The sequence below is a fragment of the Acinonyx jubatus genome, chromosome E2 (assembly GCF_027475565.1).
Source record: "Acinonyx jubatus isolate Ajub_Pintada_27869175 chromosome E2, VMU_Ajub_asm_v1.0, whole genome shotgun sequence".
NCBI classification, from domain to species: domain Eukaryota; kingdom Metazoa; phylum Chordata; class Mammalia; order Carnivora; family Felidae; genus Acinonyx; species Acinonyx jubatus.
In genome coordinates, this window is record NC_069396.1 from 33,041,853 (window position 1) to 33,067,856 (window position 26,004).

Consider the following 26,004-nt stretch of genomic DNA (forward strand, 5'->3'; position numbering starts at 1 on the left):
CACCTGGGTGGCTCGGTCGGTTAAGCACCCGACTCTTGACCTCAGCTCAGGTCGCGATCTCACGGTTCCTGAGTCTGAGCCCCACATCAGGCTCTGTGCTGACAGCGCGGCGCCTGTTTGGGATTCTCTGCCCCCCTCTCTCTCTGCCTCTCCCCTGCTTACGCTTGCTCTCCCTCCCTCTCTCTCTCTCTCTCTCTCAAAATAGATAAATAAACTTAAAAAAAAAGCCCAGATGGCTGGATTCTCTTCATGATCAGAAGGCAGGGCCAGGGCCACATTCCCACACCTTGGTCAGCAGGCTGGAGCTGAGGGGTGCTGCCCCCTTGAGACAGGACGGGTGCCCCTCAGGGGCCACCAGCCCCCACCCCTCCCGCTGGTCTCCACCCAGCCTGCTGCGCTCATTAATATGACTTCTCTTCCCTTTTCAACTCTGACCCCTGCCCTCAGCCTCAAAATCCTTCAGAGCCCTCCTCACATGCCACCTCCTTCAAAAAGTCCTCCCCAAATCTCCAAAGCCCGGTGCCTCTTGATGGCCTTATAACTTGTACTGAGCACTTACTTACGTGCCAGGCAGTTAGAACCATTTTGCAGTTTGAGTCCCCACAAAAGCACCCTGTGGAGCAGGTACCTTCACCATCCCCGCTTTACAGATGAGGGAACTGAGGCCTGGAGTTGATTCTTCTATTGCTATCCCCAGCCCCGTCCATTCCCTGCCCTCCTCGACGCTGCTCTGTGCCCCCAGGAAGCCGACCCCCTTCGACCAGTTTGCTGAAGCGTCCTGCTCTCCTACTCCTGGTCCTCCAGCTGCTGGTGGCCTCCTCAAGGGCCCCCTGGATATCCTCTGAGAACCAAGTGTCATGCCTGAACCAATGCAGACATTCCAGAATCTCTCACTGAGCCCAGAAGATACAGTCACTTGACTCCTCTTTACCCTCCACGGTATTTTTACAACCGAGAACCGGTCTCCACATTCCTTCTTCCCCTGCATGAGCACTCCCCCACTTCTGTCCCGCTGGCCCCTCACTTAGGGCCCGCCACTTGCCTCCCCTCTAGACAAGCACTGAGGTCCATAACGTGTTTGAGAAGGCCCCCGGGCCCAGAAGGTGATCCCTCCTCAGCCAAATGAACCGCGATCAGCATCTCAAATGAACCGCCCTCTAGACTCCAAGGCTTTCTCACTCGCTGCTGGCCCATCTAGCAGACATTCTTACAACTATTACACGGCCCTTCCCCTTGCCTTGCTCTCCACCACCCCTTCCGCGATTCACCTCTGGGCCTAAATCACAGCTCCTCCAAGGCCACCTCTTACCCAAGGCCAGTTGGCGCTCCCTGCTCCAGACTCTCAGAGCCCCCAGAGTGTCCTCCAACACTCCGCTAACATTGTCTCCATTGTGCAGTATCCACCTTCCCAAACTATGAACCCATCTTACATGGGTACCGATGCAAAATCCAGAGGAAAATATCAGCAGGTCCAATGCAGCAACATTTTAAAACAGCAGTGTCTCATGACGAAGAAAGATGGAGTTTAGGGATGCAAAGGAAGTTGAACACGAGGAAGTCTAGTGATGTAAATCACGCATCTGAATCATCTATCACATTAGCAAAGGATGAGAACGCCCCAAGAGCACTTGACAAAGTTCAATCATTATTCCCGGTTTCAAAAATATTAGCAAGCCAGGAGTTAAAAAAAGCTTTCTGAACTCGATACGCAGCAAACAGTTATTAAACAGTAAAGGGGATTCTAACCAATGCAATAAGATAAGAAAAACGGACGGGAGGCAAAGACGAACGTTTAGTTCCGCTAAACTCGAGGTTAGGTGAGGCGGGAACCGAGCCTTATGCTTCCTAGTTTCCACGACACCGTAAGCACACTCGAACACCTAGGGAATGAACGGCCACCCAGATTCACTCTGATCCCGAATCCATGTTCTCAAAGCACCCAGTACTCCTCCTGTGAGGTACGAATCACAACTTCAATTGTGTCATTTGTTTTTAAAACTATTTTCCTTTTCCTACTGGAGTATATACAGTCCGTGAACCAAGTACCAGCTCTACTGGCAGAGCAAATGTATACCTGGCCTAAAATAGGTACTCAACATCTAAGGCATAGATGCAGGACCGACTTGAATAAAATGCATTCATAGTATGCATGCTAAATAATAATAAATAATTTTATCCTACTTCTCAGCTGGAAAACCTGAGGCCTGGAGGAGGGAGGGGAGGCCACACCACTGCGAAGCCCCCTCCCACCACCCCCCAGGACCCCTGGGTCCTCTGAAAGGCAGCAGCCACACACAAGGCCACGCACACAGGGCGCCACCCACGTGGCTCCACACGTATGGAAAGTGAAGCCCAGACCAATTCCTTGGAGCCCTCTAAACAAACTCACACCCGGGGCACACCCGGGTAGGCAGAGCCGCCTTTCTGGGGCCAGGGATGACCCACGGAGGGACCTGAGCTTTTCCTCGCAAAGCCCTGTGACTGCTGCCCACATGGATAAAGGGCCCCCTCTGCTTCCCCGCGAAGTTATCAAAGAATTACTTATGTCTCTGGAAGTGCTTGTTTGGAAAAGGTTCTCCACCCCACCTGGGCTTGGCAGGAGGGGGCAGCATCGTCAGGCCTGCCCTTCGGGGAGTGATCAGGCTTTTCCTCCAGACCCTGAAGGCTCTAGGCCATTCTTCATGCGGAGAGTCTGAAGCCAGCCCTAAAGAGGCAGGCAGCCTCCCAGGATAAACGGAGCCCGGTGACATCAAAGATTCCAGATTAAACAACTGAGGCCTTCAGCTCTCTCTGGCGTTTCTTCCAGGATATTCTGGGCTCCTGCCTCAGTTCTCCCTCAGATGGAATGGCAGATATTTTGTTTGTGAGAGTCTGAATTTTTTCCTACCTCGGGGAGAGGAGGAGAGGGCGGAGGAGAGGGGAGGGGAGGGGGAGAGAGAGAGCGAGAGCAAGAGAAAGAATGTCTGTGAGAGACAAGAGCCACAAAAAGAACATGTGTGAGTGAAAAAGAAAAGGGAAGTCAGGGAGGCAGCCGGAAGCGCCTGCTTTGGAATCCAACAAGCGACCTAAAAATTCCAAAAGTTTCTAAATCGAAGCACACTGGGAACTCACAGCCAGCAAGTGAGACTATAAGCACCCCCCAAGCTAGTACTTGCGGGGGGGGGGGGGGGGGGCGGGGGGCGGTGCCTGGCTCACCAGAGGTAGCAGATCTCTTCTTGGCCAGGGCACTGGCCCCTTGACCACAGGGTTCCTCGGCACTCCCTTTCCTCAGACACATCTGGTAAACCAAGGCAAGGGACCCTCTACCCTCAGGCACAGGCTCACAACCGTTCTCTGGGATTGGCTTGTCCCTGGCTCTTGTCCCCTAGCCCGTGGGGTGCCTCTCTCTGCCTTGAGCAGCCAATCCAATCCCACCCCTCAGGTCCCCTCTATCCCCCCACAACTGGGCTTCTGGCCCTACAGGCGCCCCTCCTCTCCCCTCAGGGTAGCAGGGGCAATGAATCCATCCAAACAGGCAGAGTAAAGCCCCCAAGTCCCCACGTCCATGACGATCCACATTAATCACATCTAAGGGGCAAGCTAATGGCTGGCGGGGGGCACACTGACTACCCACCCGGTTCCACCCCACATACCTGTCCAGGGGGGCAGGTGGCTCAAACATGCCAAGAGCCATTCACGCACAGGGCTCTTCAGAAAGACTGAGCACCAGGAGAGATCTGTAGTCCCCACAGGCTGCGAGCCCCTTGGGGTCCACCATCCCAACCCAAACACCACCCAGTTCTCAGGGACAGTAGCAAGCCCGGGGCCTCGGTCGGCTACTCCTCGCGCAAAAACCAACCTGCCGCTCCCACACCCTCTTCCTCACGGCCTTTCCGGTCTCTGCTCGAATGTCACTCACACAGCTTCTCCCAAGGCCTGCTGCCTGTTAATTTGGCTGTTTATGTGTGGATTCTTTTTGTCTCCTCTCTTAGACTAGAAGCCACAGGAGGACAGGTGCCACATCTCTTTTCTGTGCCACTATGTCCTCGATGCCTGGTACAGCTAGGGAGTTAATAATAACAATTCATTATTAATCATAATTAATAGCTGACGTCCTGAAAGAGGGGCTCTTCCTGAATTCAAGGAAACAGAACACGCACCGGCCTGGCCCAGGGGAACTTTCTTCTCAAAGAAGAAGAGTTTTGAAGGCAGGATGAGACGCTTCTCGAAGTCTCCCAGAGACCACATCACAGAGATTCGTTTAAGCCTTCAGAGTATGACACCCTCGCCCACCCCCGGCACCACCCTGAGGGACCCAAGCCCTACTGGAAACCAGAAGCCCCCCCCCAGCATCCTGCCCAGTTCAGACTTCCCCACTCTCTCCTCCCTGCTCCCCAGGGGTAAAGAAAGCTGCCAGGTGGGGCTCTGAAGTCCCGGGTGCCACGGACAGAGGAGACCCTCCATCGAGAACCCAAAGATGCCAGCAAGTGGAGGCCCAGAGGCCTCCACCAGCCTCAAAGCAAATCATCTTTTAATTCTGAAACACCAAATATTTAATTTATGCTTTACCTCAAATGTCAAGTGTACCTCCCGGCACATAGCTTTGAAACCACGTAAGGAGGCCTAACGCTTTCCATATGGTGAAGACATGGGGCCTTTTAATTGTGCCAACTGGTATCATTCAAGGGTAATTCCCCTGGAATCCGGCAACTCGGGCAGCAGCTGGGCCAGGAGCCAGCCTCCAACCCCATCACCCATCCGCACACGTCCCCGCGGGCTCCAGCCCGGCCTGCACCCTCCCAGTCGTCCCCCAATATCAAAATGCGCTAGGTGCCCCCTAATCAAATTACCAGCCCTCCTGGCAGCCACCTTCGATCCAGAGGCAGGCCGACCGGCACCACGGCTCTCAGCCGGTTTCTTCAGGCAGTTTTGCCATAAAAGAACAAAAGGGCCAAATGGGGGGCGGGTGGGGAGGGGACCGCCTTAAATCTGGTCATCCACACTCACGTATGCTCTCGCATGTACACGCCGCGGGAGCAGATTCTGCTTCTCCAGGTGTTTTCCTATCAGGCTCTCTGGGTCCATTAAGCTGTTCCTTCCACCTACCGAGCTTTTTTACTTCGCTCATTATATTATATTACATTTTCCAGACCCAGTAGTTCCAATTGGTTCTCTTTTGTAACCGCCTGTTGTAGCTTCATGTTTCACTATCCTTCTTTATCTCTTTGAGGTTATGCTTATGTAAATTTCTAATTGGTTAGCACATTGTTGTCTGGCATATAAACTGTTCGCTTTGTTGTTCTTCACTCGTAACGTGGACACCTCCTATTTCTCATCGCTTTTCTCCTCTGAGCTCCAGTTTCCTTGAAGTTTGTCATGTACCCACAGGAAGAGCAGAAGCCCTGGCCTTAGCCTGTGTCCCTCCACGTGCTTCTATACGGTATGGCCGGGCAGGGGAGGTGGGAAACCTCTGGATTTGTTATCTGGGCTCCCGTCCCCACCCCCACCGGTGCCTCCGCAAACCTCCCGGTGCCTTTCTCCCTTTTGAGCTCTTTGAGGAGTCATCTGCCATAACCCTGCCAGGGATGGGAATGTTATTATACCCATTTTGCAGATGAGCTTAGGTAAAATGGCTTATACAAGGTGACCAGCTCTGGTGGCAGAGCTTGACCTCATTTATTTTTGTATTCAGGAGGTCAGGCTTAGGTTGGTGCCAGCGAGGTCACCCTCTCATATCCCAGGACCTTGCATGCAACCGGGACCCACCCTGAACATTTACTAAGCTACTCAGACCCGGTCAGGGAGGAAGACGGCAAGCAGGGGCCCCTTCCGCCTGCCCCACAGCCTGCCTCTTCCCAAAGTACTCAGCAGCGGGTCAGCATGCCATCTCTCTGGACATGAAGCGTGGCGCCCTCGGGGCAGATGGTCCAGCACAGGGCTTTACCACACGTGGCCTCTGTGGTCTAGACAGTGCTCCAGAAAGGGAGAAAGACAGAGTTCACACAAGCTGGCTGGCAACTTTATAGGGTTATAAGGAGGAGTAAGATAATGTAAGCAAAGTACTTGACATACACGTGGTACTTAATAATTAGTTCTCATCGCAATAATAATAATGCTACTTGGATGAACCACTAATATGTTTCCAGCCACTCTGGTGAAAGGCCATGTGAAGGAGTGAAGACAGAGGCCACCACCAAGCCGGGCCTGGAGCTGGCGGGGGGACCTCTGACAGCCCCTGGAATCCGGCAGACTCTGGAGCCCACACCCTACCTCCCGCTGCGCTAACGGAAGAACCCTTTCTGTGCCACTGGGAATCATGGGAATTAAACTGGACAGAAGGTTGCTCACTGCTGTCTGACTTACCATTTCTCGGTGTTTCCCAAACTCTGAGCATCCTGTTTCCACAGTCACGACTTTGACCGCTTGTACTTAATATTTTTCCCGGAATCAACTTTCACCGCTCTCTTTCAATTTAGCTTCATCCTAAGCGATGATATCCGTGAAATCGGGGGTTTGATGTCCTAGTTACTACCTTTCCTGGGAAAAGCAGCGCTTCACTATTAAGATAACAAACATTCCTCGAGGCACCACCTGAAATCATTGCACAGGCCCCCACCATGCAGGCCTACACGTTTGGGCTTACCCTGACCTCTCCCAGGGTGGGCTCCCCAGCCCCCACTCTGCAGATGCGGTGGCTGGGCCAGGGACTGGTAGGAACGCAGGTGTCCGGACCCTAGTCACCAAGCATAACTCCCAAAGAAGCAGAGGCTTCCTCCCCTTAATATCCTGGATGGCGGGGCCCACCCTCCGCCACCACTAACACATGTCACGCTGATGGCTCTGTGTCTCACATCTTCAAAAGTGCTTTGAACAAACATTAATGACCCCTCAGTGTTTCTGCGAGAGAGGGGGGCGAGGAAGGGAGGGGGCAAGCACCACCCCCACGCTGTCCTCAGCTGGGGGAAGAAACCAGGCAACAAAATTCCGTGACTTCACCAAAGCCACAGACTTAAGCTGGGGCCCCCTCCCCACCCTCCCTCATTTCCCCCAATGGCAACTTTTACTGGCTCACATTCCTCTTGCTGGGAACACTACTATTTAATTAAAAACGACAGACTTTTGTTTTCCTCTCCTTCCTTCCTCCTCCCTCCCATCCTCCAGGACTGGATGCCAAGGAGACCCACCAAAAACATGCGGGTAACATTTGTTATGGCTTTGAAGATAAAAGTCAATTGAAGTAAGCCCTCGCTGTATTTCAAGTTTCCCCTAAAGCATGGAGCAAGCTGCCTGGCAGTTGAGGAAAGGAAAAAAAAAAAAGGTGGGGGGGGGGGGGACTGCAAATAAATGTCATTCTGCAGGAATACTTTGTAAAAATAAACAGGCTGAAAAAACCCAAAACTTGATTAATGGAAATCCTCTCAGTTGGCCTCTGTCTCGAGCTACAAATGCATTTGTTCATAGGGCTAAATCGGATCATTTTCACTGGGCTTTAAATAAGTAAGTAGATCAAAAACTATAAACGCTGGGGGAAGAAAGGGAAGTTTGTGGCTCTGTTTCTCAAGGGCCCCAACCGCAGTGCCCCCCACCCACCAAGTTTTGACCTTTCCTAGGGGAGAGCAGCTCCAATTCCAGCCCAGCCAACAGATGAAGGAAAATGGTGAAGAGAAAGCCCCCAGCTAAAGCGAGCCACCAGAGGAGGAGGCGGGGGCTTCTCCCAGACCCAGAGGTTACTTCATACAAGAAGTATGACAAGAGTCGACTTTATCCACAGGCTCACCTCCCAACACCGGCCCCCTGCGACGGGGCTGCTGCAAAGAGCCCAGGTGCCACCGCCCGGAAACACACGCACACCTCCAAAGACTCCCCAGGCCCCTCCCTAGCCCATGGATGAGACCAAAGAACTAACCAGACCTGAGACTCAGTCTGTTCCCCCTCTAAGTTAAAAAAAAAAAAAAAAAAAAAATTAAATGTCACATCAAAAAGTTGATTGATCCTTTGATCCTTGGCTTGTTCGAGTTCCACGCAGACCATCTGAAAGCCCCGTGCAGAGTTCCAGAGCTCACAGGACATCTGTGAACACCAGTCCCAGGCCAGGAGCTGGGGCCTGACTCACTCGCTCCCCTGTCACGACTACTGCTCCCCCAGGAACAACTCCAGCCTCGGGGACCTACTGGGGCAAGGCCCGGGCTGCAGTGGAATGAGACCCTCTCTCTCCCTGTGGGCCAAATGACGGGGTCTCAGTGCCCCCCAAACCTACCTACCAGGTCTCAGTGCCCCCCAAACTCTGCTACCCAGATCACAGCCCTTTCTACTGGGGGTTCCTGGGCAGATGGTACTGATGAACGCCACAGACACTTGGAACACATTTGGAGGCCACCACAGTCCTGCCCTCCACCCAGACACCCCTCCTTCATGCCTTCCCTGTCTTATTAGCCACCCCCCTCCAGATCCACCTTTGAATGCTGGCGCAGAAACAAGGCAAGAAGTCAGAGCAGGCCCCCAAATCCCTCCAGCGCAGACAAGATTCCCCACAGACTGGACCTGTACCACCTCATCACCTAGGACCTTCCTCCCAAACAGCCCTCTTTCCCCAGCTGGGCAGGAGACTGCATCACCTGTGCCACCTCTAAGGTTCCCCAAGACATGGGGGTACAGGGTCATGTTAGGGGGGCAGGGGCAGCTGAGAAGGGGCTTCTGGACTTAAGCTGTGCCAAGAGGGTGCTAAAAGTTGGGGTGGGTGGGTAAGGAGGCCCGTCTCTGAGGCTGAAAGGAGGGTAGGAGGGGATCGTACCCGGGTTCCTCTGCCAACGGTGCCCGCCGCCCGCAGCTGTCTGGGCCCAGAACTGCCGCCGGGGCAGCGCTGCCTCCCGATCCACTCCTCGATGCCTTTCCGAGCCCAGGCGGCGCTCACGGCGAAGCTGTCACCTGGGGCGGGGAAGACACGAAGCCCCCTGAGTCTGGCCCCTGGGCGAAAAGTTACCCGAGAGACCAGGGTGAGCGGGCGCGGCAGAGGCAGCGGGGGCCAGGAGGGAGTTGAGAGCCGGGACACAATCCGAGAAAGGGACGCAGGTAATCAGGAGAAAAGGGGTCCAGCGAAGCCCCAGGAGCAGGGACCTAACGGGGTGCGCGAAGGGGGAGCAGCACCCCGGAGGAAGGGTCTGAGGGTCAGAAGAGCGAGCGCCGGAGGCCGCGACTGCGGAGGAGAGGGGTGAGGATCAGAAGATGGGTGCAATGAACACGGGATGAGGGGAAGAGGGAAACGGAGGGTGAGGAGAGGGAAGCAGCGCGCGCAAGAGCCCAGATCTCGGGGGAAGGGGTTGAGGGCCGGAAAGAGAGGGGGCAGAATCTTGGGGGAAGGGGCTTAGGAGTCTGAAGAGGGGGCGCAGTGAGCGCGGAGGGCGGGGACGGCGAGAGGAGGGCTTGGGGGTCAGAAGAGAGAGCACAGGACGGAGAGGAGCGGGTGGATGGAACAGAAAAGGGGGGGGGGGCAAGAAGGCTGCTCCCGGAGCGGGTCTGTGGAACTGGTGGCCGGAGTAGGGGGTGGGGGTGGCCCTGGTAATAAGATCCCGCGAGCTAGGCCATTCCGCCGCCGTCCGCGGTGCTTCCCCGTCCATCCCCCCGGTCGGTGCCCCGCGCGCCCCTACCTTCCGGGCTCTCCCTGCGCTTGCACACGGCGGCTGCAGGCACATCGCGCGCGGCGGCGGTGGCGGCGGGAGCCGGAAAGAAAGGAGAGGCAGAGAGTTAGCAATCGCGGGGGCGAGGACGGCCGGGGCCAGGGGGCCGGCGCGCGGGCGGGGACACTGACCCGGCTTGGAGTGAAGTTTCCCCATGCTGGGGGCGCGGCGGGCGGGGGCGTCCCTAAGCCATGCGCCCGGTCCGCGGGGCCGGCGGCTCGCCGCGCCTCGCCTCGCCTCGCTCTCCTCCTGGAGAAACCCTGAGCCGAGCGGAGCCCGAGGCGGCGCCGGGACGCGCTCTTGCCGCCGTCGCCGCGGCCCGACTGACGCCCGGGCGCGCCGAGCCCCCAGCCCGCCGCCGCGGCCCGCACCTCCCCGCGCGCCCATTGGCCGGGCGCGGCGCATCAAAGGCGAGGCGGGCCGCGGAGGGGGCGGGCGGGGGACGGGCGGGGGGCGGGGCTGCGGGACAGGGCGGGGCCAGGCGCCGCCGGGCGGACACAGCGCCCCCCTCCAGGCTGCGGTCTTCAGCCCCGCGCGGGGAGCTGGAGGGCCGTGGGGGCCGGGGGGCCAGGGGGCGAGGGGGCGAGGAGGTCGGGACCCGGGACCGGAGAAGCGAGGACTCGGGACCGGAGTAGGGGGCGGGCCTCTGGCCAGCAGGCGTATTGGGACAGACACCCTCTTGGGTCCTGCCTTCTCCAGAACCACCGCTCCACTAACGGTGCTGCGCCTTCCCTCCGCTCTATTTTTCCTGGAGGAGGGCAGGGCAGGACTCGGCGGCTCCAATTTACGGGTGATGAAACTGAGGTCGGAAAAGGAGACGCTGCTGGGGCGCTAAGGGTCTGCTGCGAGCCTGCTTCGCGGCCCCTTCCCAGTCTTCCCACGACCTGACTTTTGCAGAAAGGATTCGCTTATTACCCATGTCTCCCCCTCCCTCCGCCCCTCTGTAAGTTTTGATTTGGGAGTCCAAGAGGAGCCCCACCGCGCCTGAGCCTACTGTGAGCCCGGCCCACTCCTGGCGGCTACAAGTGTCCGAAAGCCACGAGTTGCCAGCCAGTCACTCGGATGTCTCATACCGGTGCCCGTGGGTGCCCTCCTGGCTGGGGTCGAGGCGCGCTGCCAGCTGCGCGGCCCGGAAGGGGGTAACCGCTGGGCCTTTGATCTTCCTTGGTTTCCGCTCCCCGCTGCAGTTCGCCAGACCCATGGGCTTGTTTGTTTTGTCTGGGGAAGTTTCTGCGGAGGGGAGGGAGACATCAAGGGGTTCCACCCCACCTTTGTGGCTGTCAGGGAGAATGCCTGCTCCACTGGGGACACGGTGGGCCTGTCAAGTTGGGCCTGGTACCCGTCAGCCTGGGCATGGGGAAAGAAAACCCTGTGAGAAGAGTGAGAAGACCGGCTCTGGCCCCGGGACTGAGTTCTCTGCGTGAGCCTCAGTTTTCAGGTCTGTAAAATGGAGGCTCAAGTCTGCCCTTTTTGCCAACTCCTTAAAGCGGCATTGCCAAGAAAGCTAATGTGAGCAACATGTGTAAAGCTAAATTTTCTAGTAGCCGCATGTTTTTTAAGTAAAAAGAAACAGGGATTAAGAGTAGCGCATTATCGTGAAGAGCACTGAGTTACGTGTAGAATTGTTGACTCCTATATACACCTGAAACTAATATAGCACTGTATGTTAATTATACTAGAAGAAAAAATTAAAATAAAAGTAGTTTTTTTTAATTCTTTTAATGTTTATTTATTTTTGGCAGAGAGAGAGAGACAGAGCATGAGCAGAGGAGGGGCAGAGAGAGAGGGAGACACAGAATCCAAAGCAGGCTCCAGGCTCCGAGCGGTCAGCACAGAGCCCGACCCGGGGCTCCAACTCACAGACCGTGAGATCATGACCTGAGCCGAAGTCGGGCGCTCAACCGACTGAGCCACCCAGGCGCCCCTAAATTTTTATTTTTGATAGCGAGAGACAGAATGCAAGCAGGGGAGGGGCAGAGAGAGAGGGAGACACAGAATCTAAAGTGGGCTCCAGGCTCTGAGCTATCAGCACAGAGCCCTACACGGGCCTTGAACTCAGCAACCCTGAGATCATGACCTGGGCCGAAGTTGGCCCCTTAACCAACTAAGCCACCCAGGCGCCCCTAAAAAAATTTTTTTATGTTTATTTTTGAGAGAGAGAGAGAGAGAGAGAGTATGAGAGAGCATGAGCAGGGGGAGGCGGAAAGAGAGGGAAACACAGAATCTGAAGCAGGCTCCAGGCTCCCAGCTGTCAGCACAGAGCCCCATCGCAGGGGTTTGAACTCACAAACCTGGAGATCATGACTTGAGCTGAAGTGTGGTGCTTAACTGACTTAGCCACCCAAGTGACCCAAAAGTAAAATTTTTTAGAAGCTTGCAAGAACACTAAAAGAAAAAATATATAGGCCATATTACTCATCAACACAGAAGAAAGCAAAAAGAAACATGAGATTACTAATATATTTTATTTAACCCAATATACCAAAAATACTATAATTTCAACATATAATGAGATATTTTACATTCCTTCTTTTGCGCTAATTGCTTGAAATCTGGTGTGTATTTTACACTTAGAGCACATCTCCTCCCAGACTAGCCACATTGCAAGAGATCAATGGCCACGTGTGGCTGGTGGCTACTGCATTGGGCGTCATAGCCCCAGAGCATCTACATGTCACAAAAGGACATTGGGAACGGCACGGGCCTCCAGAGTCATAAATTTCTTCACCCAGAGTCAGGCATAGCCCTCAGAACCACAACTGTCTGATGCAGGCTTGTACTTGGCTTTAAAAAGAAAGGAAACCATTAGGCTCAGAGAGGTGAAGTCACTTGTCCAAGGTCACACAGCTAGCCGGTGGCCTGGTGAGGACTGAACCGAAGCCTGTAGATTCCATTGGCCGGGCTGTTTTCTCTATACGAGCCTGCCCCAACACAGTCTAAGCCTCACATTCATTAGAGAGAGTCCCCCATCTGGAGACCCATTCTGATGATGTAGCAGCTCTGTGACAAACAAACCCTGTTTTAGGCACTTACGATCCATCGCGGAACAAAACAATCCCCAGCTCCCACTCTACCGAGAGGAAGTGAGACAAGAAACAATAAACTCAACAAACGGGAACATAGTGCATGCACTAAGTCAGAAGGTGACATGCCAGCTATGCAGTGGCTCTCCACTGAGGGCAATTTGCCCCCCACGGGACATTTGCTAGGACACCTAGCAAACAGAGAGTCGCCACTAAACATCCAAAGATGCACAGGACAGCCCCCACAACAAAAAATTATCCAGCCCCAAATGTCAATATTGCCCAAGTGAGGACTCCCCCGACCCACCCAGCAACAGGAAAGTGAAAAAGCAGAGCAGGAGAAGGGGAGTCAGGAGCAGAAGGGAGGTGGGGGTTTTGAGGGTCTGATTCAGAGCAGGAGGCCTCCTGTGAACCCCCTCCAGAGGAAACGGAATTCTACTGGGGTCGCTCTTGGTCTCTCTCATCGCCACCCCCCACCGGTGCCAGGGTGCGTCTAAATCAAAGCAAAAGTCTGCGCGTTCTTTCTCACAGTGCTCAAAAAGTTGGTTACTTCCTTAAACCGGTCATGGCTTTCTTCTTTCATGAGAAAAAAGTATCCCCTGTTCCCCTTGGGAATTTCTTTTTACAGTTCAAAAAGAGATAAAAGCAAGAACTAAAACTCCACAGTTAACCAGTTTGAGTCTTGGGGGAAGTAAATCCCAAATGTCCAGCCCAGACACAAAGGGCCCCCTCCACCTTCAGCCTGGCCCTTCCCAGCCGGGCAGGCGCCGGGGACCTGGCTGCCATTGGAATCGTGACACCACCACCCCCACCAACCTGGCCCCGGGGCGAGAAACCAGAGAGGTGGGCCATGCGCTGAAATCTTAGCCTGTCCAGGACTCCCAGGAGGGGCTCCCCGGGGGGCCACGGACCCACCGTCCACCTGGGGTGGCTATTTGGCCTCTGCTGGCTCCCCGCCCCACGACTCACTGTCTTTTTATGTGTTTTAATAATTTATCTGGCCCACTTCTTGGGCTGAATACTTACAGTGACACATCTTTTTCTTTGAAGATTTCCCATCCTTTGGGGGAGGAGAATGAGAAAGGATGGGAAGGAAGAGATAAGAGAGAGAGATTATAACAGAAACGGGTTTCATGGGGCTTGAGATTTAGCAAGGCTGGTTTAGGTGAAATCTGTTAGATGTTGAGCTGGGAGGTTTTTTTTTTTTTTCCTTTTAAAAACCACATCACCCTGGTGGGTCACCCCCACGCTTGTCCCAGGTTAAAGCACTGGCTCCCTTCAAATGCCACCTCCTAGAAGTGGCCCTCCTTGACTTCCCAACCTGAAGAGCTCTGAATAGCCAAGGTCCCCTCCCTTGCCTCTCGGTTTGGCACTCCTTATTTTTTTAATGATGGCACTAAATTCTCCTCCCAGAGTCTAGGCTCTTTAAAGGAGGGGGTTTGCCCGACTGCCGTCTCTAGATGCAGTACCCATCACTGCCCATAGGAGGCGCTCTAGATGGAATGAGAAGAGCCCACTGAGCCCCACCTCCACCCTCCCCCTTCCAGGGTACGCTGTCAATGAGAAGGTAGGACACTGCCAAGAATATGCCCTGGGATACACTCAAGAGAAAATGAATGCCCAACTCCGCCGGCTCCCCCCCACGCCCGGTCCCTGGGCTGCTTCATCCCGCCCTCCTGCAGTGCGATTGGGCATTGCTAAGTGGCCTGCAAACCCCGTTTGCGTAAGGAAGGGAGAGGTGAACCGGTCTGCACGAGAAAGTCGCAAGAATTTTGGAGATGGCCACGAGGAAAAGGAAGGAAAGCATGTCAGGGGAACCAAGGAGCACGAGAGAAGGGCAATAAATAGGGGCCAAAGGAGGGGCAGTCCGGTGAGGAGGGGCCGGCCAGTTAATGTTCAGGACAGTGAGGTATAACGTGAGATCGGCAGGCGTCACCTGCCCACCTCTATGGTGGGATGGCCCTCGGTCCCTCCCAACCTGGGCAAAACCCTAATCACGTCTCTGGGTTAGTGGCACAGGACAGAATGAAGGAACGGGCCCAACATCGGTCGTCATAGGGCAACGGGTCACACAGGTCGTCAGCAGAGTGGAAGTGTTCATCCGGGGGAAGGATGGGAGCCGGGCGCAGCCAGGAGGAACGCGGCCCCGGCGTCAGTCCTTGGAGATGAGGTGAAGGAGGCTGGGCTTCCCCCAGAACGAGGGGTGAGGTCCCCAAGCCACTCGATTCAAGTCGTACAGGAAAGAGGCTCCAAAGACAGCTACTCAAGCCTAAATATTAGCTGAACTGAACTGGATTTTTGTGCCACCAGCCTCTCCCGGGTCCGGGGTGTTTCAGCAAGTTCAGAGCACGGGCTTCCCAGAAGGGAAGGAGAGAGGGAGGAGCGTGCCTGGCCTCAGCATGATGCTCCTTGGTGAGGTCCTGCCCTCCTCCAATCCCTGCCTCTCAGCCCTTCTTCCGCATCTCTGTGAAGCCCTCCCAGTTGCCTTACCTGTGTGTCTACTTCCAGACTTCTTTCCACAAAAGGGAGAAAGAGGGGCGCCTGGGTGGCTCAGTCGGTTGAGCGTCTGACTTCAGCTCAGGTCATGATCTCACGGTGTGTGAGTTCAAGCCCCGGGTCGGGCTCTGTGCTGACCGCTCGGAGCCTGGAGCCTGCTTCCGATTCTGTGTCTCCCTCTCTCTCTGCCCCTCCCCCGCTCATGCTCTGTCTCTCTCTGTCAAAAATAAATAAACATTTAAAAAAAAAAAAAGGGAGAAAGAAACTTCCACCTTCCCAAGCCTTTGTTTTTCAGTCACATGCTGTCAGTCTGGGGCCTACTCACCACACTCAGTCTGTATGTCTATAAAATAGAAGAAAGGATCCGGCCAATCAGCATTTCCCAAAGCAGGTCCCATGGAGAACACCAGAATTGTGAGATGCTATCCTTATGTGAAAGAAAGGGCTCCATCTGAAACTTTGGGCAGCCCTGGCCTAGCCACGGGGAGATAAGTTCCTTTTCTGCAGGACCTGTCAGAACCTTCAGTAAGCAACGGAGTTATGTCATTCTTCAAGAGGACGACATCACAAGCAGTGTTTTTCAAACTCACTTAACTGGGGAACCCTTTATTGGAAGCTTGATTGCAAACAAATGTTCGTGGAACACACGTTGGAAAATGCCAGACTAGACGGCTTCTAAGAATCTTTCCAATCTGAGATCCCAAGTCCTAATCCAGGGGCCTAGCCTACGAGGGTGGCAGGAAGGAAACTCAGTGAGGACAGAGCCGGCGTGGGAAGGCCCCCTGAAGGTATGCACCCGCGTGTGTCTACGGCGGGCACTTAGCGTGTCTCAGGACGTGTTTGCCCGCCTCCAGGCCTCTGGGCAGTTGGACACCCCTGTGCACGAGGCTCCACGGCCACAGTGTGAGGCAAGAAGGAAGAGGGTCACTACAGGGAAGTTCATGGCCAGCTGGCCTCACCGGCCCTCTCTCCCTCCTCCTCTTTTCCCTTCCCCTCCCCTTCCTCCCCCTCCTCCTCCATGGCCTCCACCACCAGAATCTTCTCCATCCATCCCACAGAGTGCAGCTTCAGGGGGGCCCTGCTGCCATGTTGGTACCCCGTGGCCCCTTCACTCCTTGGCCACAGCTGGTTGGACGCCTGACTCATGAGCCAGGATCTCTTTGCAGAATTTGAAGTGAGAGGCCCAGGGCCTGTGGTCGGCATGCTGGCGGTCTCCAAAACCGAAGGGCTCCATAGCCCCGGGGCCTGCAGCGGCTCCTTGGGGCCCACGTGAGCCAAGGAACAAGCAAAAAGAAGCAGGAGCAGGAGCAGAGAGAAGCAGAGACAGCAAACCAGGTGGAGAGAGCCACACGACAGACTGTCTCAGTCCCCGAGACCGCCTATCCCCAGCTCTTAACCTTGTTACTTCTGCCTGCGTGTTCTGACCTTGGGTCCCTGACAGGCCCTTGGCCCCCCTTTCTCAGGGGGCTAGAGAGGAGGCTTCCTTGGAATTTAACATGCAGACGAATCCCCTGAGATGCTGTTAAAATGCAGTCTGGGGTGGGACCTGAGAATCTGCATTTCTAACAATCTCCCAGATCCGACTGCTGCCGCTGGTCTGTAGACCGCCTTTGAAGCCCAGGAAAGCCATGCCTTCGCAGCAGCTGCGAGGGTTTATAACTTGCTTCTTCTCTGAGGAAGTAGCAGGACTTGGAGAAGGAGGGACAGAAGTCAGGGAGGGGGGACCCGAGAAATAAACGTGTTTCTCTTTTACTAATTAAGTCATTCCACAAAGATGTGAAGCAGGCCTAATTTATACCAGGCTCTTATGTTAAGAAAACAGACAAAAATAAGTCAGTGAAATAAATGGTGTGTCTATGGGGGAAAAAATCAAGTGGGAAAGAGGGAGAAGAAATACCAAGGAAGGGTTTGCAATCTTAGGTGGGGGGGGGGGGGGGTCAGAGAGTAGTCTTTGAGTGCAGACTTGGAAATGAAGAAGGGAGCTATAAGGATGCATAAGGATACTGGAGGGAAAGCAGATCCAGGCAGGGAACAGCTAGTGCAAAGGTCCTGAGGCAGGGACATAATGTGAATGTTTTGGGTACAAGGTGGGCTGTGGCTCCGAAGCATGGGGGTGTGGGGATGGGATGTTCAAGGGGGAGGGGAAGCTGAGCTTGCCAGGTGGGAAGGCTCATCCTGAGAACTCTGTGGGCCTTGCCAAGGGCTTCAGCTTTACTCGAGGGAGAGGGGGTCGACAGAGAATTGTGACCTGGAGTGCCCGGGCTACCGTGCTTCAAGCAGAATGTGGATTAGGGGGTGGCAGCATGAGGCCTGGCAGAAGCAAGGAGACCAGTGACAAGGTGACTGCAGCAACGCTGTTGTGACATGATGGTGGCTTACACCTAAGTGATAGCAGCCAAGGAGGTGAGACGTAGGATATGACTGTATTTGGAAGTCAGAGGCAATGAGGTTAGCTAATACAGTGGACACGGGGGTGGGGGAGAGAAAGAGGAGTTGTGTGAGATGCCAGAGCTCCTGTCCTGATCCCTGGGAAGGAGGGAGCCTGCAGATGGAGCTGTGCGCAGGGCAGGGAACCCCGGGGGCTCCGTCTGAGCAGCTACTTGGAAGAGGCCTGTTGCATAGCCAAGCAGCAAGGTCAAGTAGGCAGGTGGATCCAAGAGCCTAGGGTTCAGAAGCAAGCTGCCGGCCAGAGAGATACACCTGGGCATCACGAGCATCTAGAAGCAATTTAAAGCCTGACATTGGACATGATCCCCTGGGGAGGGAGTGGAGACAGAGAACAGAATAGAACCCTGGGACCCTGCCAAGTCTAAGGGTCAGCAAGTGTCTTCTTAGAATCTCAGCACCCCCGCGACCTCTTGGACTCCATTCGGTCCTCGTGGGTTCCCCTCCTAGAGAAACCCCCTCTCTTCTCGGTAATCCTTCTCGTACCTGCTCACCACCGCCTGCTCCGCCCCCCAGGCTGGCAGATTCCTGGCTCAGCAGCTGAACTCTCAAAGTACTTCTTTGTTCCAACCAGCCCTAGAGATAAACGAGACAATGTGTGTGAAACGCTTAGGGCCTCCAGCGCAGGACCCTGGCGGATGCCAGCTCTCCCTGATGCCCTGGTCACAGCAGAGAAGCCGGCTCTCTGCGTGGGGGCCTGAGCCTGAGTTCGTCGGGTCTGTGCCGGCCTCACCTCTCCATGCCTGGCCCACAGTACGGGCTTTAGAAATGTTGGGGCGCCTGGGTGGCTCAGGCGTTTAAGCGTCCAGCGTGGGCTCAGGTCATGATCTCCCAGTTCGTGGGTTCGAGCCCCACTTCAGGTTCGGTGCTGACAGCTCGGAGCCTGGAGCCTGCTTCGGATTTTGTGTCTCCCTCTCTCTCTTCCCCTCCCTGACTTGTGCTCTCTCTCTCTCTCTCTCTCTCTCTCTCTCTCTCAGAAATAAGCAAACATAGGGGAGCCGGGGTGGCTCAGTCAGGTAAGCATCTAACTTAGGCTGGAGTCATGATCTCGCGGTTCATGAGTTCAAGCCCTGCATCGGACTTTGTGCTGACAGCTCAGAGCCTGGGGCCACTTCAGATTCTGTGTCCCCTTCTCTCTCTGCCCCTCCCCTGTTCATGCTCTGTCTCTCTCTCTCTCTCTCTCTCTCTCTCTCTCTCTCTCTCTGTCTCAAAAATAGATAAAACGTTAAAAACAATAGTAAGTTGGGGCACCTGGGTGGCTCAGTCGGTTAAGCACCTGACTTTGTCTCTGGTCATGATCTCACAGTTCATGAGTTCAGGCCCCACATCAGGCTCTGGGCTGACAGCTCAGAGCCCGGAGCCTGCTTCAGATTCTGTGTCTCCCTCCCTCTCTGCCCCTTCCCCACTTGCACTCTGTCTCTCTCTCTTTCTCTCTCAAAAGTGAATAAACATTAAAAAAATAATAATAATAAGTAAACATGAAAACAAGTTTATTTTTCTATAATTTATTTACTTTTTAAAATTTATATCCAAGTTAGTTAGCATATAGTGGAACAATGATTTATTTTTTTTTAAAATGTCTGCTGTAGGCAGGAATGACAGCACATGAACCCATCTGACTGGAGGGGACACTGTCCCCCATGGCCTCTTCGGGTCCTCTCCAGGCCCCTCCCACATCATTTTTGTTTCTTCTGACTCTGTGCCCAACGGGTCACTGCCACCCAATCGCTCCAAGCAGCTTCCGCTCCCAGCCAGGGCAGGGGGACAGATGGGGGCCATGCACTGGGCCACGGGCCGCGGCTGTCTTCCCCTCTGAAACCGCAGGGATGGGTGTTTTGTCCTCTGTTTGCATCTTCCCACAGCTACTGGGGGTGCATCCTCCACCTGGCGCCCCTTTTAGCTTCATGATCTGCGGACTTCTCTGGGTGACAAATATCTTTGTACTGAGCGCCCCCCTCCCCAACCCCTCCCTCTGTCCCTGGGTTCTGACTTTGTGCAGGCTTCTGTCTGCACAAAGGGACCATTGAGAGGCAGGCTGTGGGATGCCGCCTTTGATCTGGGGTTCTAATAACGTGTGTATGTTTGCGTCCCAAAACAATGCAGCAGCCTGGCTGACTGGAGGGAGGCAGGGAGGGCGGCGGTGGGGGGGAGAGAAGGTCCACAGGATGGTTACAATGCAGGCTGGGTTGTGAGCGTTGACCAGCTCATTTGGAGAGCACCTCCACATTCTCGCTAGTAAGGTACACGCATCACACGGAGGAAGGCCCCGGCACAGTTTGGTATGCCAAACCAAGGTCTGAGAGGTCACTGGGACTGCACAGGAGCTCCATAAGGCCGGGGGGGGGGGGGGGGGGGGGGGGGGAGGGCGCTGGTCACAGGTTCACCAGGGAAAGCGCAGGAAACATAAGGGAAGGGCAGGGGCCAGGGAGGTCTGGTGGCACATACCCAGCCTTAAGAGACAGCCGCAGCTCAACACCAGCTACCACCCGAGGGCCCAGAGCTGCTAGATCTTTGGATTTTTCAAAAGGAGCTGTGAATCCGGGTTTCTAAATGAAATCTTCGAAATTTTTTAAGTTGGCCATGAATTGTTAAAAAAAAAAAAAATTAAGTGTATTTATTTATTTTCGAGAGAGACAGAGACAGCACGAGTGGGGAGGGAGGCAGAGAGAGAAGGGGAGAGAGAGAATCCCAAGCAGGCTCCACACCATCAGCGTGGAGCACGACATGGGGCTCAAACTCACGAAACTGTGAGACCATGATCTGAGCCGAAACCAAGAGTCGGAGGCCTAACTGATTCAGCCACCCAGGTGCCCCACGAGTTGTAAAGATTTTAAGTGCGGCGCAGGCCATAGGGAGCATGCATCCCTACGGGAACCCAGCCTGTGGTCACTAGTTTCACCCTCTGCTTAGGTAAACTCATCCAGAGACAATGAACACTGGAGAGGGAAGGTAATAATTCAGACCCGGTCCCAGGCTCTCTCCAAAAGGGAAAACCAGGAGTGGCAATGCCAGCCCGTGCCTGATGCTCCAGTGTCCCCCCAATTAATGTTATTCCTTCAGTTCCTTGGCAAAGGGGTACCCAGTTTCTCCAATGTGCCGGGACCAGGCTGGGCAGGAAGGATGCAGGAATTAATCAGGTGGGGCTCCTGCCTGCCCTCGACCAGGCAAGGAGACAAGTGTGAGAAGCTAAATTGTACTGAAAGCCCACTGTTGCCAGGCCCTGTGTGAAGGGCTACGGGCATTTTGTCATCCCACATGGTCCTTACAACCCCCTGGAAATGAAGGGACTCTGATTATCATTTCCACTTTGTAGATGAGGATACAGGTTCAAGGAGAGGAATGGAGCTTCTCAACACAGTTGCAGAGACTGGATTTCCCACTGCTTGCCAGCCAAGCCCTTGCGTACTGCAAGATGGGTTGTCCAGGTTTATGCCCACATAACGCTTCAAGTTGGGCAGTGTGTACATTGTGCAACTGTACATGCCAACCCGTGGTAGAAAAAATTATGACAAATTAAGTGTTTATCAATGGAAAAGCCTGGGGCTCAGCCAAGGAATGTTGAGTCTGAGGCCTCCCCTGAGACCCTTCTTCCCGGCACAAATCTTGCTTCTGGTGAAGAAATGAGTCCCTCCTTTACCCAGACCTTCTGCCTTCCGTGGGTACCCGAGGGTAACCAAGACCACACAGAGCATCAGTGCTTCCTGTCTCCCATATCTGCCCTCAGTTTTCTCATCTGTGTATGGGGATTACAGCTAAGAAAGGAACATGCTGAAACGATTGGAGAGGGATTCTAGGCTATTCGAGATGGCTCTGCCTTCCTCACCTGCCAGCTGAGCGGCCTTGGCTGGATACTTGGCCTCACTTCCTCCGTCTGTAAAATGGTCTGCAGTTCCCCCGCTGAAGGTGGGCTCTCCACAGACGTTATCCATCATTCATGCTGCCTTGTCGTCAAGAACATCACCTCTGTGACCTCCTACCATGGGAAACATGCTCAGGATGGGCCAGGCCTCCCTCCTGCATAGACACTCGCATGGCTCTCAGTTTTGTTGGGCATCAGACCATCTTTCAAGAATTCACCAGGCTGCACATCACTGTCGACCTTTGGTGTTTACGACGTAGGAGGAAGGTGACCGAGGTCCCACACTGTGTGAGGTGAGGTGGGGCCCATACTACCTGCTGTCCTCTGTCGTCACATGCTGAGTCTTGGATGTCTGGGGGGGGCGGGTATGGGGAAGGAGGAAGGAGGGACTGAGAATGGGGCCTGGGAGCCCCGCCCCATCTTCTTCCTTCTCGTCCCCTAAACATTAACCTGTCTGCATAAGAGCATGCAGGGGGCCTAGATGGTCCAGGGGGGCAGACAGAGGACTAGCAAACCGCTGAAAAGCTCTTGGGCCTCACCAAAAACCCAGACAATGGGCACAAGATCACAATAAATAAGGTTTTAAACAGAGGAAAGCTGTGGTCCCTCTGGAAAGTCAAGGTAACCTTGGCTCTCCATTCAAGTTAGCAGGTTTTTCTGTCTTTTAAGTTTACCTATTTATCTGGAGGAGGGGGGCAGAGAGAGCGGGAGAGAGAGAGAGTCCCAAGCAGGCTCCTGAGGCCATGCCCTCTCTCTGCTGTTCTGCCCCCTACTCTCTCCACTCCGGGCCCCTGCTCATCCTTCAGGGCCGGTGTAGATGTCACCTCTTCCTCCACGTGCCAACTGTCCAGCCTCCATGTGAACCCCCATCTGGAGCCCTGGGGAGGTCTCGCCTCCAGCCCAAGTGACTTAGTAGAAATGGACAGTTCCTCACGGTTCCTCACCATCCCCAGAAGGAATTCTGGAGCCAGCTGTCAACATACTAATAGGGAAGGAGGAACTGAGGCTTGGGTTTGCAGGAGGCGCTGGAGGGGGGGGGGTCCTTTCCACTTTTAGATAGCCACCTCCCGAAGATCAGGCCCCACACAACTTCTGGCCAGAGGACCAAACCCAGGTGGCCTGTGGAATCTGTGCGGTAACAGAACGTCTGCACTGACCACCCCGTTCACGTCACACCGAACGCTAAGTCGGAGGTGACCCACAGAGGGGCTGTCATCAGGCTGCCCTACACCTCGTGCAGGACAGGCACCAAGCTGGGTGCCCTACACAGTGTTGGGACAAACCCAATCTCGAAGAGAGGAGATTAGGTACGTGGGAAGTGTCACCGTGCATGCAAATAACCACAGACCAAGGTGAATCACCAGCCAATGTGTGCAAGCACTTGGCACAGAGCCTGCAAATAACAGACCTGTGATAAAAGGGACCATCGTATCGTCATCGCCGTCATCATTGTCATTCATGAAAACACCAAAAAATAATGTTTTCTTTAGCACTTTTTGGTTGTAAACGGCAGTGACAAAACCCAACTGAAAGTAGCCCAAGCAGAAAGAAAATGTATGGGCTTGGGGCGCCTGGGTGGCTCAGTCGGTTAAACGACCGACTCTCGGTTTTGGCTCAGGTAAATATCTCACGGTCCATGAGTTCGAGCCTGGCGTCAGGCTCCACAGCAGTCCAGAGCCTGCTTGGGATTCTCTCTCTCTCTCCCTCTCTCTCTGCCCCTCCCCTGCTCATGCTGTCTGTCTCAAGATAAATAAATAGAAAGAAAGAAAGAAAGAAAGAAAGAAAGAAAGAAAGAAAGAAAGAAAGAAAGAAAAAAGTTAGTTTATGAGGTCACATAACCCAGGTACTGGGAAGACAAATCATGAGCAGCTTCAGACTTATAACCAAACAACCTTGTGTTCAGCGTGAAAACAGAATTATTCTTCCCCAGCTCAGGAGAGAAAAATCCTGGGGAAGGACTCTGATTGGTCCAGGGTGGGTCATGTGCACATTTCTGAACCAATCACTACAGGCGTTTGGTTGGTCCAACTTGAGTCAGGTGCCCAACCAACCCTGTGGCCTGATGGAGTTGAGTGGTGGCTCCACCCCCAACCACAGCATTGGATGGGAAGGAACAAGGCCCCCAAAGGAAGCAGGGAACAGGAGTCACTATCTTACCTGAGGAAGGCAGAATATCCTCCTAACTCCACCCTCCAATGCACAAATGGGTAGACTTGACCCCATGAAATTGGCCCCAGGGAAAGGGAAATAGAAAACAGTAGAGACACAGGAATGAGAGACTGAACAATCTGAGTGGCCAGAGAGCAACCGTCCTTGGTGACACGGGTGAACATGGAGACCAGAAGCCACAGATCTGAAGGAAAGCTGTGAGGGAGCCAGAGGTTGAGAAAAGAAAAAGAAAAGTCTGTATCATACTCTGATCCGGGGCTGCCCTCCGAGGCCTGGTCTCAGTGTTCAGGAAGATGATTTTTGGATTGTCTCCTGGTGACTAGAACCAGAAGACCCCCTTCTCCAGATGGTCCTGGGCCTCCAAGGATAAAGGAAAACCGTTGCCATCCCTCCCGGGGAACATAATACATGACAGAGGGGCCACTCCACATGAGATCCCCATAGCCACCCTGACAAACCCCCAGGGCCAGGCTTTCTGGGCATCTCCATTCTTCCTTCCATGACCCATGAGGTGCCACGTTACGTCCATTCTCTTAGATCTGCAGCCCCTCCCTCCACACTGCCGCCGCCCAGGTGTGACTGATTGACGATGGCCACTCTTATGTGTCACTGTCCCTACTTGTCACTGTCCCTGTTAAGCAGAGCTGCTTATTTCCCCCTGAGTCTGGGCTGGCCTGTGACCATTGAACCAACATAGTATATGGTGGCAGTGGTGAGCCGCTCTTGTTTTCTCCCACTTGGAATGTTTGCTTCTGGAACATTCCCTCTCAGAACCTAGCCGCGATGCCAGAAGCCCAAGCCACATGGAGAGGTCATGTTTGCGTGCCAGCAGACAGCCCCGGCTGAGGGTCCAGCCGGCAGCCAGCAACAACGGCCATTGTGGGTGTCTAACATAAGAGAGTCCCCAGATGACTGGGGTCCCTGTCGACATCACGTCCAGCAAGACTGTCCCCGCTGAGCCCGGCGAACCCCTCAAATCACCAGAGACAATGAAACGGTGGCTGCGTTGAGCCACTGAGTTTTATGGTGCCTTGTGACACAGTGGACGTACCTGAACTCCAGGCCCAAGACTTCATCGTCTCCTCTGGCTCAGAGGCAACCACACGCTCACCAACTGATGTCCCAGCCTCCACATCCGTCTATTGCCCAAAGCCGTTTCCCACGCGCAGGACTGATGATGTCCTGCTTCTGCTCAAAGCCTTCAATGGCTTCTCATTGTCCACAGAAGGAGGACATACCCCACGGGAGTGCACATCAGAATGACGGGGATGGCTTTTTCAAAATACAGATATTCCACTCGAGGGCTTGGAATCAGGGTATCAGATTGTGGAAACACCGCTGGTGTGGTAGATGAAACGATTTGTCCACGGCTCTTCCTTGTCTACTTCTGAACGATTCACGGTGAGCAGAGGAGGCTCTCCCATACCCAGGAGGCAGGACTTGGCCGTGGGATTTATCTTGCCCCGTCGAATAGGGGCAGAGGTGACACGGTGCCAGTTCCAAGCCAAGGCCGTAAGAGGCATTTCGTGTTTCCACCCCTCCCTCTCACACTTCTACTATTCACCGTGAAGGATTTGCCCCAAATAGCCTTTCAGCCTGGGTCCCCAAATGAGAGATACGCAGAGCAGATATGAACCCAACCCCTAGTCTGGCTCAGCCAATTCTACTCAGATTCATCAGTCACCCCAGTTGGTTTTCAGACCTGTAGTGAGAAAAAGAAATCTTTGCTGTCATATGCCTCATGGACTCACTTGTTATGCAGCATTATTGCAGCCATATCTAACTAATGCATCAGGTGATTCTGAAGCATATCCCCGATTAAGAACCACGGGCCTACGGGCACCTGCCTGGCTCAGTCGGTAGAGTACGTGATTCTCAATCTCAAGGCCGTGAGTTTAATTTAAGCCTCACGTCGAGCATGGAGCCTACTTAAAAAAAAAAAGAACGACTGGCCAAAAGGATGCTTAGCCTGGCATTCAAGGCCTTCATCAGTCAGTCTCCCATTTCTCTCTCCGGCCTTATCATCTCACTTTCTCTTCTGGACCTGTCAGGACTCTGCGTGCCAAAGCAGAATCTAACCTTGATTAATCCTAACACAGAAGGGACTCACAGGTAGCTGTAAAATCAGACTGAGAAAATAGACAGGAAGCAAGAAGCGTCAGGCAGCTGGGACCCGGGTCAGAAGACACATAGGTGAGAAACAGACCACCACTGGCTACCTGGACTCTGGGTGCTGGATCCTTAGGCCGCTGCTGGCAGGGTGGGCATCTCTGGCTCCCCCTGCTTCTCTGAAGGGGGAAGCATCCCATTGGCCCAGTCATGCCTTAGCCATTAGAAGAGAAAGAACAGATATATGACT

At 54.2% G+C, this 26,004-nt stretch overlaps 1 protein-coding gene across 2 annotated transcripts in view; it reads right to left on the minus strand.

Annotated features, from left to right (window-relative positions):
• Nucleotides 1–9,998, minus strand: part of NKD1 (NKD inhibitor of WNT signaling pathway 1) — an 81,014-nt gene extending 71,016 nt beyond the window's left edge. Inside the window, exons 1-3 of one of the 2 annotated variants that reach the window (XM_027044529.2) lie at nucleotides 9,785–9,998; nucleotides 9,624–9,656; nucleotides 8,771–8,904 (exon numbers count right to left, since the gene is read on the minus strand). In XM_027044529.2, the coding sequence (XP_026900330.1) occupies nucleotides 8,771–8,904; nucleotides 9,624–9,656; nucleotides 9,785–9,809 (192 nt within the window). In that variant the 5' untranslated portion in view covers nucleotides 9,810–9,998. Of the gene's footprint in view, nucleotides 1–6,342; nucleotides 6,463–8,770; nucleotides 8,905–9,623; nucleotides 9,657–9,784 lie in introns of those variants that run through there. The other variant, XM_027044530.2, reaches the window with a different exon arrangement.
• Between the last annotated feature and the right edge of the window lie 16,006 nt (nucleotides 9,999–26,004).